General features: G+C 37.2%; 1 protein-coding gene across 1 annotated transcript in view; it reads left to right on the top strand.

Annotated features, from left to right (window-relative positions):
* KLF12 (Kruppel like factor 12) overlaps positions 1–20,330 on the top strand; it is a 281,673-nt gene that overhangs the window by 44,626 nt on the left and 216,717 nt on the right. Inside the window, exon 2 of the mRNA XM_006096368.1 lies at positions 8,965–9,054. Coding sequence (XP_006096430.1) covers positions 8,965–9,054 — 90 coding nt within the window. The remainder of the gene's footprint in view (positions 1–8,964; positions 9,055–20,330) is intronic.

Below are 20,330 nucleotides of genomic sequence, written 5' to 3'. Positions count from 1 at the left end.
GTTACCCAGACACCATAGATACAGAGTATGCTTATAGACTCTGTGTATACCAATGGAAGTGAATTTGTGGTTTGCCTTTTCAGCATGTTTTCCCATCTTCTAAAAACAACTTCCTTCTTTTATTTCCTTCTTTGAATTTACAGTAAGGTGTTCTAGAGACCTACTACCCCTCATATCTTTATTTTTTCTTTTATAAGGAAGCACTCTTCTTTAGCAAGGGTATTGCTTGTTGCAATGTCGTTTACACAGCCCGTGGTGATTTTAATTTGTTCCTTTTGTTCACTGCAACCAGACAGAACTGACTCCCGCAGTCCCACAAGGGACAATATTGTTACCACAAGGCTGTATTTATGTTACCTAAAAGACAACATTCCTAACAAAATTAATCAATTAAAGACAGGCTTATATTTCAGTTCATATTGTGAAATACTTTGTTTTTGATAGAGGAGTCAATCCTGGTTTCTATAAAGAAAAGCAAAGTATAAAATATTATCCAGCAAATCTGATGTAGATCCAAGATTGAAAACTGTCTTCTAGCTTCTTGTTGAAAGTTAAGTCACCATGTCCATTTGGGTAATTACTGTTTCTTACTTTGGGAATTTTTTGAGGCTAATTTGGTAGATTTTCACTGGCCATGTCTCAGTGGGTCTAGAGATCTCCCCCGAGTTGCTCTATTAATATTGAAAACCTTAACATTTTTTTTTTCAGGCTCTGCAGCTTGAACTAATGAGCACATTTGCAGCTGCTTTCTAGAATCTTTGCACTTGTGGGAAAATTTGGATATGCAGGAAGAGGAGAAGGAATTCAAATAAAATAAAAGAAAATCTTATAAAATTTTGCTAATTTCCCAGAAAGTATATTCTAAAGTAAACTATAAATATTCTTTATAGCGGGTATTTTCTTTTACTATTGAGGTAATGTTTGTACTATAGGGCAATGTAATTCAACATAAAAGTAAAATTCTTTCCTAATAAGTTCATTATATTAGTAATTATAAAGCAGTGCTTCTGAAATGGGGCACTTTCTCCCTCCACTCTCCCTCCCCCTTTACATTTGGCAATTTCTGAGGGCATTTCAGATTGCTACAGCTGTGGGAGTGAGCGAGTGCTACTGGGATAGCATAGTGGTAGAAGGCAAGGATGCTACTGAACAGCTTACAATGCCCAGGAAAGCCCCACAGCAAAAAATTATTTGGCTAAAATGCCCGTATTGCAGATGTTGGAAAGCCCTGGTCTAAAATAATATCTGAGTTTTGGCAATGGACTTCCTAAGTATTTCCTCTCTGTATAGGCAACATTTATTTTAGCTGTAATCAGTCAAATAACAGAAAAAAATAATAGAAACTTCCCGGGTACAATAACTTACACTTTTGTTACACCTTTTGACAAACACGAACATAATGCCTGTACCTGCTTTTGAAAGGAGTTTTTAGGGGTGAAATAGGCAGGTTTAGGAAATTTTAGTAATTAAGGGGTCTATGGAAAAAGCACAGGTCTACAGAGCTGCAAAGGGTACATCTGTAAGATAAGGGAGCTGGGAGCTGCTAAAGGTATACATTTATAGAATAAAGGAAAGGAAGCCCCTCATTCAAAGGGGGAGGAAGAAAGCTGAGAGGACATAGGAGAACAATCAGGGAAATGAAGGGGGGAACCTCAGGTACTTCAGGTGAGGCTTGAGCTCAGGAGTTGCTATCGTAACCAATCTAAGGGGGAGAGTAACCAATTAGAGGGGATATCAAGGCATAAAAATCTGCAGCCTTTATAAGCTTTGGAAAAAAAGGACTCAGTGGGACTCCCCCTCCCCACGTGGGAGTCTGTGTGGTGGGACTCTTTTCCCTCCACATGTGGGAGTCTGTGCTTGTTTTTCAATAAGTTTCCACCTTTGCTATACCATCTTCTGTCCGTGGTTTCATTCTTCGACTCCACCGGACAAAGAGCCCGGGAAGCCATCCTGTCCAGGGGAACACCGCACATTACAGTCAATTTTCCCGTATCACTTTGACAATACTTCTTGGATGAAATAAATTTCAAGTTTATTTTCTTCTACTTTACTTTTTTAAAAACCAATATTGTGTGTAAGGTTTTCAAGGAATATACTATATTTGGTACAAAACCTTAACTAACTGAATGTTTAAAGTATAAAACAAGAAGGGAGTGAATATAGATTCTTGGAAGAAAAGGCAAAACCTAGTTTATGTGTTTAGTAGTCGACACATTTTTCTGACCATGGAGGAGAATGTTTAGGGTTGGATCTTTCTCTTATTTTGTTTTCATTGGAATAGTCACACTTTTAAAAAATTGACTTGGATTTTTATTTCTCCTCAAATTCTTTTACTTACTCCCAACTCTTCAGTACTATTTCTTCAGGCTGTGCGGGAGAGAAACACTCAAACAGCCCATGTTTTAATAAGATAATTCATTTTGGATTTGATAAGGAGCCACTTGACATCATTATAGACCAAGAAAGGTGGAAATATAGGTCAATAGTCATTTCCTTTGTTTCCCACAGAAAATAAATGACTTAATACTTGATAGTAATCTTCATTCTCTGTAGGCACAGAGGACCAGTGATGTTATTTCATTACATATTCTATTCAGTGTTCTGGGTGTTTTTTTCATTACTTTTCACACAGTTTTTATAAAGGGAAATGGCCGATGTATATGTTAACGTTCAGTACTCTTAAACTTGTACTTTGGCAAATATATATTCTGGTGTGTTTTTTAAGTTTTGATAACCATGAAAGTCTGTAAAACTGATAAATCCTAGAAACAATGTCAGTAAAAGCAGAGTTAATTCTTTTCTGGAATTTATAGCTAATTAATAATTTGATTCACTTATATAGTACTTTATTTTATTATTATTTTTGCTTTATTTCAACCAAACTTGTGTGTTTCCAACTCTGGGTCAATTTGACTTTATATATCTACAGTAAGATTTGAGCATCCTCAGCGTGAGAGAAATCTTCCTCTCTGCGTAAGCAGAAATATACTGAAATTAAACCATAAATCCAAATGTTCATGTGTTCCTGAGTGTGGTAGGTCCTTCATGGGACATTGGAGGACTATGAAGTGTGGTTGGCTCTCCCTTCTGCATCAAATCCACAGGTTTATAAGTCATCTTCCAAATTAATTCTAGTGCTCTCTTTCTAAACACAAAACTTAAACACATTATGCTTTTGCTTAAGAAGCCCTTAGGACTCCCCATTGCTGCCTATTGTGTGATGCTAAACACATTTCTTCCCTGTTTACCTCAAGCTTTCTTGAGGCGGGAGCCTTTCTGTCTTGCACCTGCACCCCTAACAACTAGCACATAGCAGGCATTAAAGAAGTATTTTTGAATGAATAAATAAGTTACTGTAGCATGTAAGAGTCTTTGCTATCTAACCCCAAGTTACCTGTCTAGTCTTATCTCTAGTTTCTTGTCTAATGACCATTCTGTTCCAACCATACCAAATCCTTTTTTGGTTTTTAACATGCTTTCTGTTTTCTAGTCTCTGGCTTGCCCTGTTATCTTACACTGTGCCTTATGGTTCATGAACATGGAGTAGATAGAATGAGATGATTTTGGCATAGCAGTGATCCTCACTGTATCTTTATGGAGAGATCTGGCCAACTCATAACGCCCAAGTGCATGCAACTCATTAGAATATGACAAAAATAATAATCTATTACAATTTGTATTAATTTTGAGGGTGGAAAGTGTTATTCAGAAGCTCAGATCACATTTCTGAAATATTAATGTAAACTGTACATTGTTGTGGTAATTTAGCACTTTGCCAACGTAGGAAATAAAATGATATTTACTATCAGGAAAATATAACTTACTGCATGGCACACATAGTTTTACCAGTCTTAGGAGAGTCACAATTCCATGTTTCAATGTGAGATATTTATGGAAGTGTTTTGTTTTTGATGCTGAAGACAGATATTTCATAATAATGTATATATGGATCATTGAAACCACTGAAGGGGATTTAAGTTGAGAGTCCCAATGGATCTATAGTTGGCTCTTAGTTCTGCCAGTAAAATATGGTTATCAGTGTGATATCCACTCACCCATGCTGCAAAGCAATGAAAGATAAAAGGCTGGTCTAGAATGGCAAAGTCTGTATTTTAAATGTTTGTTTTGTAACATTTGAGGTGTTTGCCCTCTTCCAAGTTGACTTGCCAGTGTGAGGATATGTAAGCAAGGAAAATATGCTTTTACACTAATCTAAGTGATAATAAATTAAATGTGTTATCCAATTGTATCTCTCCTGAGTATAAAGTTCCTATTTCATCCAAGTACATGAAACTACTGTAAAAATATTGAATGAGCCACCGAGGATATGAATAGCTTCAAAACACTGGGCAGCAAATGTGATTACCATAGATTTTTCTGGATCTTGAATCAGGATGGGACTGACCTTCTAAATTAATTATGAGATATTTAAAGATAGGGATGTATAATTTTATCAAGCCAAGGAAGTATGTTGAAGTATGTTGAAAGCTTGATTTAAAGAGTGAAATAGCTGTGAATTTAGGGGCTTATTTGACCCTTCATTATTGTTCCCCTAATGCTGATTCTTAATTCTCACCAGTGACTAGAAGTTGCACATTTAGTTCAATGACCCTTGGAGGAAGAGAGAGAGAGAGAGAGAGAGAGAGAGAGAGGAGGAAAGAGAGGAGACAGGTGGTTAGGAGCTCACTTGGGCTCAGACTCATTTGGTTTGTAACAGAGCTATACCATTTACTTATCTTGTGACCTTGGACAGTTTAATCTCCTGTGTCTCAGCTGACTCATCTTCAGAGAATATAGCACTGACCTCTTGGGTTGCTATAAGCACAGAGCCTGGTCAATAGTAAATATGCAAATAGAAGGTGTTATATTTACTACCAAGAATAATAAAATGATTGTTGTGTTATGCTACTATGTGATTTGTTGCACAGCAATAGATAACTGAAACCACTGGCTGAGTGTAATTCTAATCTATTGTTATGGTAGAGGTGACTCTAGAAAGGGGAGAGGTTGACTTCTCTAAGGAGGGTTGTTTTTTTAAGCAAAACCCCAATTTCCTTGTATTCTGATACGTTAGCTTTTTCTATACTCAAGGATGACACTTTTAACCAGTTGGCACACTTGCTTTATAATCCTTTAAGAATCTTCTATGAAAATGCCTTAATCAACTTGGTGCAATGAATCATGAATTGCTACTCATATGTCCCTTATGTCACTGTTTAACATAATGTGGGTATGGATGGAGCCCATCCATGTTTCTCATCACCTGTAGCCAAACATGAAAATTTAAGATGGATAAATATTTAAGTAAACATGCCCCGTACCTCAAGAAGTCAAAACACCAGTAGATAGATATTTTTGGCTTATAAAGGAAAGCTTTGTTTGAAATTAGGTCTATTAAATATTGATTGACTGACTCTTTTCTTACTCCAGTTGTACAAACTAGATGGCCCGTAATCAGAAGGAGGGATAGGAAAAGACCTGATTATGGGAGTAGGAGGGTAGGTTGTAGTGGTTAACCTGGAAAGTCACTCCTATTCAGTGTTTTTATGAGATATGATCATTGAGCATCAATCTCTTTCCTTCTTGCATATTCCATTCATAATATTTTGATTTAGTAAGATTAGTGACCTTTGTATTTATACAGCTTTTGACTAGGAGAGCGATATCAGCTGGACAATTGTATTGGCAAATCTAATTTACCAATAGGAATATCCAGGGCACTATTCTCATTCAGTTCACATGTATTGGTCAACAGCCAACTCATAAATCTGATGATACTTTTTGCTTTAAATTGATAAAATTTATTCATACAAAATAGCTTAGGTGTATACACATGTGTATATACATGTGTGTATGAATATATGCATACATATATAAATTGTATAGGCTTGTATAATATCAAAATATTTGCTGCAACATTAATATACAAAGAGGACCATGTTACTACAATTGATGACTATGTAATTTTATTTACCTCTTGGGCATCAATTGAGCTATTGATTCCACAGCAAATGTGCTTTGGTTAATATCATGGCAGGATATGTTTGACAAAAATTTCAAATTATTAGATTTTATTACATATTTAAAGTCTACAATTAACTGAGATTGTATGTATCTGATTTTAGCTTAGAGAGAAAAATATATTGATATTTTTTCCAAGGACTATATCCTCTATGCTGCATAATTACCATGCACTACATAAAAACTATATACCTTTTTGGATGGTCTAGATGTTGTGATGCTCAGTGCTTATGTTTATGCTAAACAGGGTTAGAGTCATGAATGTAGAGATTAATATGCTTCATATACATTTGGAATGTAACACTCAGGCATATATACAGATTGAATCTTCTCTAGTTGAAAGAGTTTAATAGTTAAGGATTGGTTCCTTACTGGTGAGCATTGTTATGTATGGTGTTTATTTATGGGTGTGGCTGTGCATGATCTGAAAAATCATGGAAAGAGAAATATTTCCAGGGGAAACTTAATTTCTTAAACATTTTTTGAAAATGTATTTTATTTTTTCACTTTTACATGAAACTAAAATGTATATCCTGTCTTTGCACATGTAGAATTATTCAAGAACAACAATAAAAAGAAAACTATCATGAAAATAGTGATATTGAAATGTGCTCAGTGGAACATGAACCTAGTCAGGTTTTCATAATTTAACAGTTCTAACCTCAAAGACTCTGGTTAGCTTGCATTTTTTAGACTAATGAGTTTATCCCAGCTAGTGAGGAAAATGGTTAAAGTGTACCAGCTGTAAATTGGTGCAAAGCACTAAAAGGGACATTAGCTTCTAATCAGATTCTAACAGTTCATTAAACCTGCCTTTCTAGGATGCTCTTTGTCTTTCCCCCTCCTTTGCAAAGCATCTTCTTCCCTTTTCCTCTGGACAGGATCTCCTCCAGGGTAGGAAGCAATGTCAACTCATCCTTCATTGTCTACCCACCAAACAGCCTAGCAGTGGTCGGCAAACTCATTAGTCAACAGAGCCAAATATCAACAATACAACGATTGAAATTTCTTTTGAGAGCCAAATTTTTAAAACTTAAACTATATAGGTAGGTACATTGTTATTAACTTAATTAGGGTACTCCTAAGGCTTAGGAAAAGCCACACTCAAGGGGCCAAAGAGCCGCATGTGGCTCTAGAGCCGCAGTTTGCCGACCATGGGCTAGGGGATGCTTTGCTACTGTAGATTCCTGGCTGCTGAGCAAGGCAGGGGGAGTTGAGGGCTGGTCTTTGCTGGAAGGCTTTCCTGAGACTGGATGGTGGCAAGCCAGGCTGTCTGCTTCCAACCACAGAAGCAAGTGACACACTAGAATGTGAGATCCATGCCTGATATTTAAACAACTCACCAGCCTCCATTCATGGATTTTAAGCTAGGAACAAATTAACTGAGCTTGCCAGTATTACCAAAGGTCCTTCTGCTCTAAGCTATCTATTAGGATGTAAAATCCCTAAAAATACGGACCAGTTAAAAGCAAAGATTAAAAAACAATATCCTGCCTATGTTAATAATACTGTACATTTCTAAGAAAAGAACATAGCAGTCATTTATTTTCTTTTTATTACTTAATAGACTAGGTACTGTGGAATTTTTTAAAATGTTCTTTAGTTAACTCTGGGATAAATTTGCTTTTCCTTCTTGTTGATTTTTCATAGCAAATATTTGGGATAAGAGATCCCATACATTTTATTTCTTAGAATATTTTTCTTAAACAAAAAGAGGAGTCAAGAAATAGGAGAAATAATTAGAGTTCACTATACTGGACTCTATTGGTATTATTTGGTGATAAAAACATTTAATTTTTTGATTTATTGAAGTGGACGGTGTTCTTATTTAACTACATGATATAAAAGCAACTACGATATGAAAGACTAAAAATCTAAGGTTTAGAAATGGTATTAACCTTTATTACCAGGTAGGAAAAAATATTTATAAACAGTTTATAAATATAAACTTTTTCTTTTAATAACACCATTTTAGTGTCATATGATTACATTCTATAATTGAGCAAAGGAATCATTCTAAAAACTCAAATTTAGGCATTTCAATTTTTTAGTTTAGTCAGTATAGAAGGGTAAAGTTGGCATTCTAAACATGTTTTAAAACATGAGCTTGATTTTGGCCTTAAGCAAGTACTGATATGAGGCTTTCTGACTACCTTCATAGGTTATTGACTTCAGAAAATTCCCAAAGCAGGGAAAATGACTAGAAAATAACCTTGATTTAATCTTTTTATAAATAGAGTTTGAAATTCTATTGAGCACAATAGAAATAAGGTTTTCCTTTCAAGAGGTGGCTAATTGAGCCCAACATATAGTGTAACAAAAACCAGATTATTCTTTAGTTATGACTTCAGATTAAACATTCACTCTTATCCAAGACTTATTATGTTAGTTGTTTTTAAAGATGTTTGGGGTTGTTGATATGTTAAAATTTTCATTTGATAAGAATTGCTATAATACCAAAATTCAATGTGTCTAGAACTATATTATTTTGTTTTTAATAATCTGAGACAATAATTTGAGACTATATAAACTATTTTTATCTATTTTCTCTTCTATGGATTTTTGTATGCAGTACAACCTCCAGAAGTAATGAAGAAAGAATCTTGCCTTTTATTTCCTTTCACTTTTGCAAAAGTGTGATGAATTGCTCCAGCTCCCTATAAATTAATGTAAGGTTTCCTTATGCCGGTTTATTATAGTCTGACCTCTAACCCTGAGGTCAGAGAATCAGACTGATTAATTCAACTTCTTGGTCATTATTTCAAAGGAAAGTTCAGAATGAGCAGATAATTGGTTGTGCTGATATCCTCATTTAATTATGCTTCATTGTTAAAAAATTAGGTTAAGGGTACTAAATGTACTACAATGAAGGCGGGCTCTAACAGATGTCCTCTTTTGAATGCGTTAAAGCTGAATTTCCCTCTCTCTCTTTTTGATTCTCAGAATATCAACACCTCTGAAAACAGAATGTTAATGCTTGATGGGATGCCGGCAGTCAGAGTCAAAACAGAGCTTTTGGAATCTGAACAAGGGGTAAGCAGAAGTTTCTGATATCACCACCACCTCTGCTCTTTATAACAGTGGCAGTCATTTCCAGAGCATCAGCATCCTGAGGTTGGCAGGATTTTTCTTGTGTCTAAGCTTTATTCTCTTGAGTAAAATCACCTGAGACTATAGTTGATTCTCACCCATTTACAACCTCAAATATTACTAATCTGGAAAAGATAACTTCCTGAAATTACAAAGTTTTAGTGACCTTCTAAGAACCATATGGCTTTATTTAAATTGGTGAATGTTTTGAAAAGCTAATAAAAATCCAAAGCGAAGAGGAAGTATTAAAAAAAATAGAAAGGGAATATAACCTCAATGTCAAAATAGCTTGGTTGGTTTTTGTTAGGAAATTACAGCGTGGGGGTATGGGACTGTTACTGTTTGCTGGGTGGACTTCCCTTTTGACATTTGTATTTATCCTGTTTCATGCCATGAGAAGAGAGGACAGTGGATAAAATTGAGGTCACTGAGTTTGAAAAGAGCACAAAAGCAAAAGAAAGCTTATTTAACAGTGTATAGCCAAATTGACAAATTAATTTATGGCTACTAAAAATATAAAGGTTTAAGATCACAGCTAGATTTCCTAAAAAGGATGTTGGAGACTTTACAATTGTTAACATTTATATCTTCACCATTTAAAATTACAATAAGGGCAGTGTGATCACTTGCAGCACCTCTGACCACGTTTTGTATTTAAGCGAACAAGCATTTCTCCTGTATCTGAGTGCATGCTACCCTCCTATCTTATGAAACCACCATCACTGTGGCAGTACAGATGCCTGAAAAAACAACAACACATAAATTACATAAATCCTTAATCTTATTAGTGTATCACTTATTCAAAAAATCAAAACTAAACATTTGCATTTTTTAAACAATCAAAATAGAATTTGAATTTGAATAAAAACTCACTGTTATAAAAATCAGCATGTATAAGTTCATCTGGGATCACATTCAAGAGGTTAGAACACTTTTGTACCAAAAAGATTTCTAATGAGGACATCTGAAGGCATGGATCTGGATGGTAGCATTTATAGGGTTTCTCCAGTACCTTCCTCATTCCTGAGCTATAAGTGGCAGGGTGTGTGACATCTCTACACATTCCCCTTCTTCGGTGTAAGCCTGTGTCTGAAACACACCACTGCCATGGAGAGGACATCATTTCACCTTTATGTTTGGTGTTGATTGTCATAGCTCTGAAATGAACTCTGTGGACTATATTAAACCTAAATACAACTCCACAGTTCTGTGCATGACATTATGTGATGGATCATATAGTTCAACTTAGGCAGTAGAGCATTATGGCATCAAAGAGAATGTGGCAGTTATTAATATTAATAGAGGCCCAGTGCACGAAATTCGTGCATGGGAGGGGTATCCCTCAGCCTGGCCTGCACCCTCTCCAATCTGGGACATCCCTCTCACAATCTGGGACTGCTGACTCCTAACCACTTGCCTGCCTGCCTGCCTGCTTGATTGCTGCCTAACTGGTTCCCTGCTGGCCTGATCGCCCCCAACTGCCCTCCCCTGCTGGCCTGATTGCGCCCCTAAATGCTTGCTCCCCTGTACCATCCTGTCACCCCTAATCGCCTCTGCCTCAGCCCCCGCCACCATGGCTTTGTCCTGAAGGAAGTCGGACATCTTCCAGATCGACCTGGTCTAATTAGCATATTACCCTTTTATTAGTATAGATTTGTTCAGTATAGGTGAACCTTCAGAGCAAGCTATGTTTTTACCTGGGTTTTCTTTCCTGACTCATCAAATTAAACTCTATAGCCTCCAAACTAAGTAGTTCTTACCTTTTTAGTTTAACCTAACCACAGGAAGATTTGTTTTATTTTTGGGAGTTCAGGTTTTGTTTTGTTTTTTAATCTAAATGCATTAGCTTCAGTATAATGGAATATGTTTCTGCAAAACCCATATTTAAGTTTAACTAGTGATATTGACTGTGGCATCTCGTTCAGAGAAGCTAGTCTTTTTACCACTGCTGATAAAAAAGTGAAAATGGTATATTTCACAATGTTTTTCTATTTGTTTCGGGTTTTTTTTTAAAGGGAAGGCGAAGCTATTTTCTTTTCAATTATCTTTCAAGCCTTTCATTCTATCAAGGGAAAGGCTCCACTTTTTTCTTTTATTTTTAAAGAGAGAGAAAGGGAGAGTAACAGAGAGTTAGAAACATCAATGAGAGAGAAATATGGGTTAGCTGCCTCCTGCCCGCCCCCTACTTGAGATCCTGGCTGCAACATGGGCATGTTGCCCAGGAATTGAACCAGTGATCTTTCAGTGCATGGGACAACACTCAACCAACTGAGCCACACCAGCCAGGGCCACAATGTTGTTTTTGTATTTCATAATACCTATATGCTTCAACTTGAATACCAGTAAATCCATTCAGGTCACACATGTTGGTAGAAGGCAAAAAAAATCATAGAAAATACTACCTGGGCCACAGTCAAAGCCAGGATAGTGTATTAGTGTCACCAGTCCTGGGACTCTTTAATGATATCTAAATACTACTCTCCCTAAAGTATTAGTTTTCAGTGGTAAAGAAAGGTTTGTATGAAACATTTAGGTACACAAAAAACAAAAGTCGATATTCCAAGAGTTTTTATGGTGTAAGAACCTCATGCCACATTTATAAAAAGTATTTTTCTGTCCTCAAATAAGGAAAAGAAAAATTGTAGGTTCATAGGTTGTACTTAATGCTTGTTTATTAAAATCAAATTTCCTCCTGTGAATGGAGCTGATATTTCTATTTTAACCCTAATTTAGATTCTATATTTTAGGGGGAAGTAGAAACTTGATTTTATTCTTTTTCTTAAATTGTTGTGTACTTTTAAAAATATATAACAGATATTTCATTCTGTTTTACATTAAAGCTTCAGGAAAAGCAGCCAGCAGTGTTTAACGAAAGGTATTAAGACATACTTACAGAATTCAATAATTCATACTTAGTCATCTATAATACTTTACATCAACTATTCTGGAGGTTGGAGATAAAATCTGGTATTTTAGTAGAAGTTCATTTTGGTCACTTTACTAGAGTTTTCCATTGTCGATAAAGGGATGGATAACATACTATATAATTTCAGATTCTTCGAACTATTTTTAGATAAGGAGTGCTAGAATTCTGAAGATTTTTTTTTATTTCAGTCTTACAGGAATCTTTCCTCATTTACTGTTAAGGCTGGTTGAAATTTGTTTCTTCATAAGAAAATGTAAACAGTGGTAAGATTAATCACATCTGCGATTATGACTTTGGCAAAAGATGAGAAACATTAGTTATAATGAACAGCAAGTTGTAGAAATGCATCTATGTGTCACAACAGTGGATGAGAAAGCCTGAAGTTGGTATATTGGCTGGATTCTGAAATGATTCTGGGAAACCTAGTTTTGAGACTCTGTTTATAGGACATGGGCATTAAACTCCAGTCTTTTGGGGAAGAAAAGTTAGTCTGCTTGTCAGGCTACAAGCAGCATTGTAGAGATTTGTTCCTTTACATGGACCTCATGTTTCCATGTACGATGAATTCATGTTTGTTCTCTCCTTCATGCTATAAATAGTCCTGTAGGTCTCCTGCTGTCAGCTGGTCTCTACGTGTCCCCCTGTTCCTCCAGGACCTTGTGAGCATATTTTAGAGCTTAAAAAAGACTGAAATAGGCCTAGGTTAGCCACTCTGCTTGTGTATGTGGTCATGATTCTTTAATCAGGTTGTAAGCGCTGAAAGGGCAAGAAATATGTCTTATATTTTTCTGGTAGTTCCTGGCAGATGGTCAGTGCTCAGTAGATACATGTGTTATTCAACTTTTCCAGACATTACAATTGGCATGATGAAAACTATGGAAGCAGTCAAAACTAGTTGTGAACCTGCTCCTACTACCTATTAGGCATGTTGTGAACATAAAAATAAAAACTGGAAATATTGGAAATACACATTCTTATTGGTGGCAGAGGTCTTCATCTTGCACTCATGGGACCTGGATAGATATGCTGGCATATTGAGCCCAGTTCTTTGTACCGTCCATCTGTTTGACATTCTGATTCTTGCATCCTTAGTTGTGTGATATCTAAGGAGATCATTATTGCAGTCTCCTGAAATGCGACTTCAGTTTTCTTTAGGCTTGTTGGTAATACAGTCAGTACGTGCTGTTAAGCCATCCGTGGGAAGGGCATGTACTCGGTGATACACTTCAGGGCCACAGCAAGGAGTGTCGGAATGACTCTGTGACCTTGGTGCTTGTGTCCTGCCGTTACAAGAACTTCCCAAGTGCTGTCAGCCCTTGGATGTTCTGACATGTCATTAAGAAAGGACTAAGGCAGGTGGAAGAGTCCTGGAACTATTACACACAGAGCAAAGGCAGTGTGCAGAGAAAGGGCACTGCCCTGAGACTTGAAACGTGATTCTATCCTGGCCCTGCAGTTTACAGGCTTGAATGACTTTGGGAAGTTACTTCCTGTCTCCAGGCCTCTAGGTCCTTCTGTGTGCAGGGAGAGGAGGCCTTCCCAGGTTCAGTCTGGCATTCTCTGATTCTGGTGAGGGGCAAGGGGTGCGAGGAAGGATGTCTAATTATGAGTTTAATGATCCTGCTGCAATGAAGCTACCTGTGTGTGGAAGTGGAAATGCATCGACTCTAAAGTGAGACGGGCCTGAGCTCCGATGCCTGGTCAGCAGAGTGCTAGCGGGGCGGGTCACAGTGGGGCTTTGTCTGCTTATTTCTCCTCGCCTGCGAACTGCCCAGCCTCCCAGGAGCCTCTGCATATGACGGTGCTGAGTAAATGTTCTCTTTTCAAAGAAAAACAGGAATAGAAAGGGCTCCGTTGCTTCCGTTTCCATTGCTGCAGTTTTCATAAGGCATTTAGTAAAGATTTTAGCATCTGTGTTAGTTCATAATTTAAAACTAGATTTAAGGAAAATCTCAAGTTGGAGTTATGTCTTATTTGAATTTTTATTTAAGTATATCTGGAGATATGCTTTACATTCTGATTAGATTTAATCTTGTGAAAGACAGAATACTGAAGCCAGAAATCAGTTATTAAATGAACATAAACATGACTTAAGATTTTGGTGTGAAAATGGCATTTGGCCACAAATTTTTAAAAAGGAGTTTTGAGTTCATACCCTTTAAGCGTGTTTATTGATATGTTTACAGATGAAATGGTTAAATGTCTGGGACTTGCTGCAGAAAAAATGGAGGGAAGAATGGATGGGGACAGAAACAAGACTGGTCATGATTTGATTTCGCCATTATCAAAGCTGGGTGATGGGTACAAGGCGACTCATTTAAGTGTTCTGCCTAATATTTTGTATAAGTTTGAAATTCGTTATGTAACATGTTTAAAAGAAGAAAAGAGCTCTCTAAATAAAAGTATCTGTTTTTAAAAAATCATAGTTGCAGAGTTGTCATGGGGAGACATGAAAGAAACCTTCCTCAGTCACCCTCACTGTTTTCCAAGGCCCAAGGAATCTGCCATAGGTGGGAGCCAACCTGAGGCCCCCCACCAACCAGAGCAGGGCGGAAGCCCTTGCTTTACTTTGTCTCTCTTCTCTTGCAGAGGCAGGTATACATACTGTGATCCTGTGATCCTTGGGCCTTGGGCCTGTGGATAGAGAGTGGTGGCAGTAGTGGGACAGGGAAGGAGGGAGAGAATGAGGGAGGTAGGGAAGGAAGGGGGAGGGAGAGAGAGAGAGAGAGAGAGAGAGATTGGTTGTTGCAGATTTTAAGTGCTCCCAGCAGTCAGTAATTACGTGGTAAAAGACCCCTCTGTGTTCATTCAGGGAGAGAGCCCATTGTCTCTGCCACAGCCACATAGCTGGGAAGGGTAGAGGATGGTAGCAGAAGGGTATAGGTTCACTTGTATTCTTCATGGCTTACTAGCAGAAAATACCAGTCCTAGTAAGACCAGAGGTCCCTCTGAGCTCCCTAACTTTAGAGCAGCAGTTCTCAACCTGTGGGTCGCGACCCCTCTGGGGGTCGAACGACCCTTTCACAGGGGTCGCCTAAGACCATCGGAAAACACATATAGAATTACATATTGTTTTTGTGATTAATCACTGTGCTTTAATTACGTTCAATGTGTAACAGTGAAATTGGGGGTCACCGCAACATGAGGAACTGTATTAAAGGGTCGAGGCATTAGGAATGTTGAGAACCACTGCTTTAGTGGGAGGATCTTTTCCCCTGAGGCAGCTTAGAGTAACTTCTGTAGGACATTCCTAACAAGGTGATGAGGCCATTTCTATATTACAAAGAACTGACTGGCACCTTTAAGCCAACTCTATTGTAACTTCCTTAAGAGCAGAGCTTGTACTTTATGTTTCTCCTTATTCCTCATCATCCCAGTTCGAGGAGTTCATAGATAGGGAGGACTCAATAAATAGCAATTGATTCAGATGCCGTTTATTGTGACAGCCAGTGTCACATTGTAGAAATGAGAGGATTTTGAGATAGGTGTTACTTTGGAAAAGACCCCAATCTTTAGACTTTATTAAAAAATAGAGATAGGTTTTGTTGACGGAACTAGACATGTGCTATGAAATGCTTATTTAAGGCACTTGCATGAAAATTCAGGAGCTTCAGAGGAAAAAGCCCAAAAACAAACCTAACTTTTTCTCTTCCTCAGTAAACCATTATGTTTAATTTAGCAAAGATTGAATATGCATCTGTGTGTAAAAGCTTGGTAAGAGAGAGTTACATTAATGATTTTATCAGAGAAGAAGAAACGACATTATAAAAATGCCACTTGCATTACCCTTTAACAGAACCTCATTATTACCTCCCCTACTGAGGAGGAGCCAACATAGCTAGTAAATTGGTAGAATTATCTTATGCATATGAATTTGCTTATCATTTAATATTATCTGATGGCCCACTGCTGGAGATCTTTTGATCTGTGGTGAAATGTTTGCTTGTCACTACCTGGCTTCAAAGAACAACATATGCAGAATCTGTGTTATCACTAATATGAGAAGACCATTTAAAAAAAAATAAAAAAAATCTGTACTTGCAAAACCCATATTTTAGGGAAGAGATCGCCTCCACAACAGAAGCAGAGTTGGACTGATTTTAATAATGTCAGAATGGCCAATAAATGTATTAATAGAATGAATTGAAAATCAATGAGCTGTGATAGTAATTACAGATAGTACCCAAGGGAAATATAGCAGGCAGACAAATCCTTTCCCTCGGGGCCTGCCCTGGGCAAAGCGCTGAAGTCGATAATTCTGTCCTCCTTCTTTCCCATTAGTAATGTACTTTCTTCTTCAACTTCATTCTCCTCCTCCCACTATTCAGACACCTGACCCTCTGTGCTGTAATGGTTTAAGGTGCCAACAGATGAGCAGTCCTAACTGCAGTCTCATTAATTGAGAATATAAAATGCTGTTCTTTCCAAGAGAAAATGCAAAAATGCAAAAATTTGCATTTTTACAGGGTCAATGCTTTGTAAAAAGGAACACTTCTTAAAGAAATTTTATGTGCCGAGTAATTTGGGAATTTTGATTTGGGGAAAATTAACCTTTCCAGGATTTCAGCTTATGCAGGATCATGTTCTCCTTCATTTACTAGCTTTGGCAGTAGAATAAAAAAAAGAAAAAAAAGAAATCTGGACCCTGAGGCATGTATTTTCTCATTTTCTCTCTATCAAGATGTATTTTCTTGGGCTAATATTTGCATAGTGACTCACAGTTCACAAAAGTATCATATTTAACCCCTGGAGGACTTTTGCTTCTGACCACAAGGGATTAGCTGCTGTGGGAATTGCTGTGGGAATTGACCAACCATCATATACAACTAGAAAACCAGGCAAAATATATGGAATGGTTTTTTGTGTGTGTGTTTGTTGTTGTTGTTTTTACATATCACGTAACAGGCAGTATGGCCTGTGATCCTTAGGAATAGGGCACCAAAAGAGGTGAATGCTGTGATTGCTTCAGGCTACTGCTTGAAGGCAGAGCAGGGAGGGAGAAGTGAGACAAGGCTAACAGTCACACTGAGTGCAGTAGCAGGGATTTGAATTTGGAGAGGTCAAGGCAACTCATTTTTAGTTTATAAGAGGGCTCTGGAAATTGTTAAGTGGTCCCCTTAAGGGTTTGGCTGTGTAATGATCTGCCTGTGTGTGGAGGAAAGCAAAGAAAGAAGAAAGAATCCAATAGACTGAACATTTCTTAGAGCTCACATAAAGTTCACACAAACCATGATGGAGAAACCTCATCTTACATGGGGCATTTGGTGGAGCTCTCAGAAATCAGAGCTTAGTAATGGGGCTGACTTAGTCCCATAATAGTTTGGTCTTGCCCTTGCCATGATAAGCCTGCAAAGCAAGCCTTGAAAGGATCGAACTGATCTGAAAATTATATAATTGTTCCAGAACAAAATCCAGCACTCTAAAGGAAGACCATGAGATCTAGCCCTCAGTAATGTAAAAGTCACAATGTCAGCCAATTGATCAAAATTGATCAGATTGATTAGACAGAGAGAGAAAAAAATGAATAGAGACTTAGTGCCTTGTATCTCCAGTTGTCTAATACATGTAGAGTTGGACGCTTAGGAATATTGGGAGGAGCCGGAAAACTTTTGAATAAATCATGGCTGGACATTATCCAAAGGTGACAAAAATGATCAACCCACAAATCCATGATGTTTAATGAGCCCCAAGCAGAAGAAACCATATTAAGCATATAATAATGAAATTGCTAGAAACAGGTACTGAAAAGTGGACTTAAAAGCAGCCTGGGGAGAAGCGGGGATATATCTGACATGCTGAGGAACAAAAATCAGACTTGGTATCAGACACAATTCAGGACAGAACTTCCTTAGGTAGGAGAAAAAGGACACTAGATAAAAATTTGCATCTACACAGGAAATGAAGAGCACTCAAAATGGTCAATAATCTGGGCACATATAAAAACATTTTTTAAAACTGCTCAAAGCAAACATAATAACATGTATTATGGAACTTATAACATATATTGAATGAAATGAGCAACAACAGAAGCAGAGATAGGAGAATGGATGAAGGATATTACTGTATATGCAAAGTGGTATGGTATTATATGAAGATAGACTGTGTTAAGTTAAAGGTGCATATTATAAATCCTAGAGCAACCACACACAAAAATAACACAACCAGATATAGTTAATAAACTAATAGAAGATGAAATGGAAATTTTTTTTAAAAATACTCAATTTTACCTAAAGGAAGGAAGGAAAAATGAACATAGATAGGAGAAATAGAAAACATAGCAAGATGGCACATTTAAACACAATATGTTGATAATTATGTGAAATGCAAATGGTTTAAGCACTTTAATTAAAAGACGGATTGTCAGACTGGAAATAAAAGCAAGACCAAACTCTATGCTATAAGAATCTCCCATTAAATAGAACGATACAGATAGGTTAAAAGCGAACAGATAGAATTAAGAGTAGTCAAAATCATGAAACTGAAAATAGAATGGTAGTTGTTAGGGGTTCGGTGGAGGGGGAAATGGGAAGCTCTTTGATGGATATAGAGTTTCAGTTTTGCAAGATGAAAAAGTTCTAGAAACTATGAATATAGTCAACACTACTGAACTATGCATGTAAAATGGTTAAGAGGGTAAATTTTATGATTATGTGTTCATCAGGGCCAATCTGTGGGGTGACCGGCGGGGTGATCAGGGGCCCCCACTTGCACCTGCCTTGGCCTGGCGCCTCCCACTCGCTGGCCCTTTCCCCCGCCACCGGTCACCTCCCTCTGGGGATGACCTGCAGGGCGATCAAGGGCCCCTGCTCACACCCACCTTGGCTGGCCTGGTGCTGCCTGCTCGCCGGCCCTGCCCCCCACCGCCACCGCCGAACGGGGCCTGCAGGCTGGGGACAGCTCTTGCATTGAGCGTCTGACCCCTGGTGGTCAGTGTGCATCATAGCAACCGGTTGTTCTACCGGTTGTTCTGCTCTTTGGTCGATTTGCATATTAGGGTTTTATATAGATAGATACTCAATAAATGCAAATTTACCTGCAGAGGTTCAGAAGTCATTGCCCACATTAGCCTTTAGTAAGAACTCTTAAAATCTCTCTTTTATCTTGATTGCATAGGATTAAAAAATATTTTACCACATAAGGTATGTTTGTTTAATATAAAATAATGCTTTCAATTATTTAAAAATTGGTAAAAATGTGTAATATTCTTTGGTTGTTACACAGACAAAAATTTATTTTACTGTGTGTCTATCAATTTCAGAAATCAACAACTTGAGCAGAGTTGACAATCACATATTAGATTTACCTTCTAGAAAACTTCTCTGTAATAGTATTTTGAAAACCCAGAATTTCATAAATATGTAACAACATAATGATGCCAACAATGGGTGTTTTTTTTTTATTGCTTTACAAGTTATGTCAGAGTTATCACTGAGAAATATGTATGCTTTGTTACCAAAGCACATTCAACCTGGTGGCAAGTTTGATCAATTTAATGTCTTCCTGAGTGGTTGTTTCTGTGGCCTGTGGAAAAAATGAACTGTTTCTGATCCACTGGTCAGTCTTTTTTCTTATTTTAAGGAAATATTGTGGAGATTTTTTAAGTAAAGAAATATGCACTTCTCATTAATTGTAAATGAACTCTGATGTTCAGATGACTCATAGTACCCATGATCAGTTCTGTTTCCAACTCCCAAACTTTAATTTCATTGCCATGTTCTTGTCATAACTAACTATATCTCTTTTGATAAAGTAACGAAGATGGTGATTGAGATCATTCAGTCTTAAAGCTCCTGCTGCTAAATAAGACAATCTTATTCTTTAAAAGTAAGGTAAAGAGTGTACTTTTCTAAGGTTTTTTTTGTAACTTTAGCTGTAATCTTTTTAAATTTTCAGTTTGAAAAAAATTAATGCAACTGTGAGTTTAAAACCTCCAAACTCCTTTGGCATAGTCAGTTATAACAAAGTAGTAGAACAAGTCTCCTGGGTCTCTTCAAGGTTTGTTTCATAGAAAGATGGATATTCAGGCCATTTAAAAATGATCATCAATATATTATTTTATTTACTAAAAGTAGCAAAGTATTTTCTTGATCAATGCTGTGGCTGCTAGCACATTTTAAGGAGAGTTTGGATATTTTTTTCAAGCCCATATGTATGACCTCCTTATCTATATACTTTTCCCCTGTCAATATTGTACTCAATAAATCTTATGAATCTTGCCCTGGCCAGGTAGCTTAGTTGGTTAGCGTATCGTTTTCATATGCCAAAGTTGTGGGTTCAATCCCTGGTCAGGGCA

This window comes from Myotis lucifugus, unplaced genomic scaffold (assembly GCF_000147115.1).
Source record: "Myotis lucifugus unplaced genomic scaffold, Myoluc2.0 scaffold_177, whole genome shotgun sequence".
Taxonomy (NCBI): domain Eukaryota; kingdom Metazoa; phylum Chordata; class Mammalia; order Chiroptera; family Vespertilionidae; genus Myotis; species Myotis lucifugus.
Note: the sequence above shows the minus strand (reverse complement) of the source record. Positions and strands in the feature narration are given on the sequence as shown.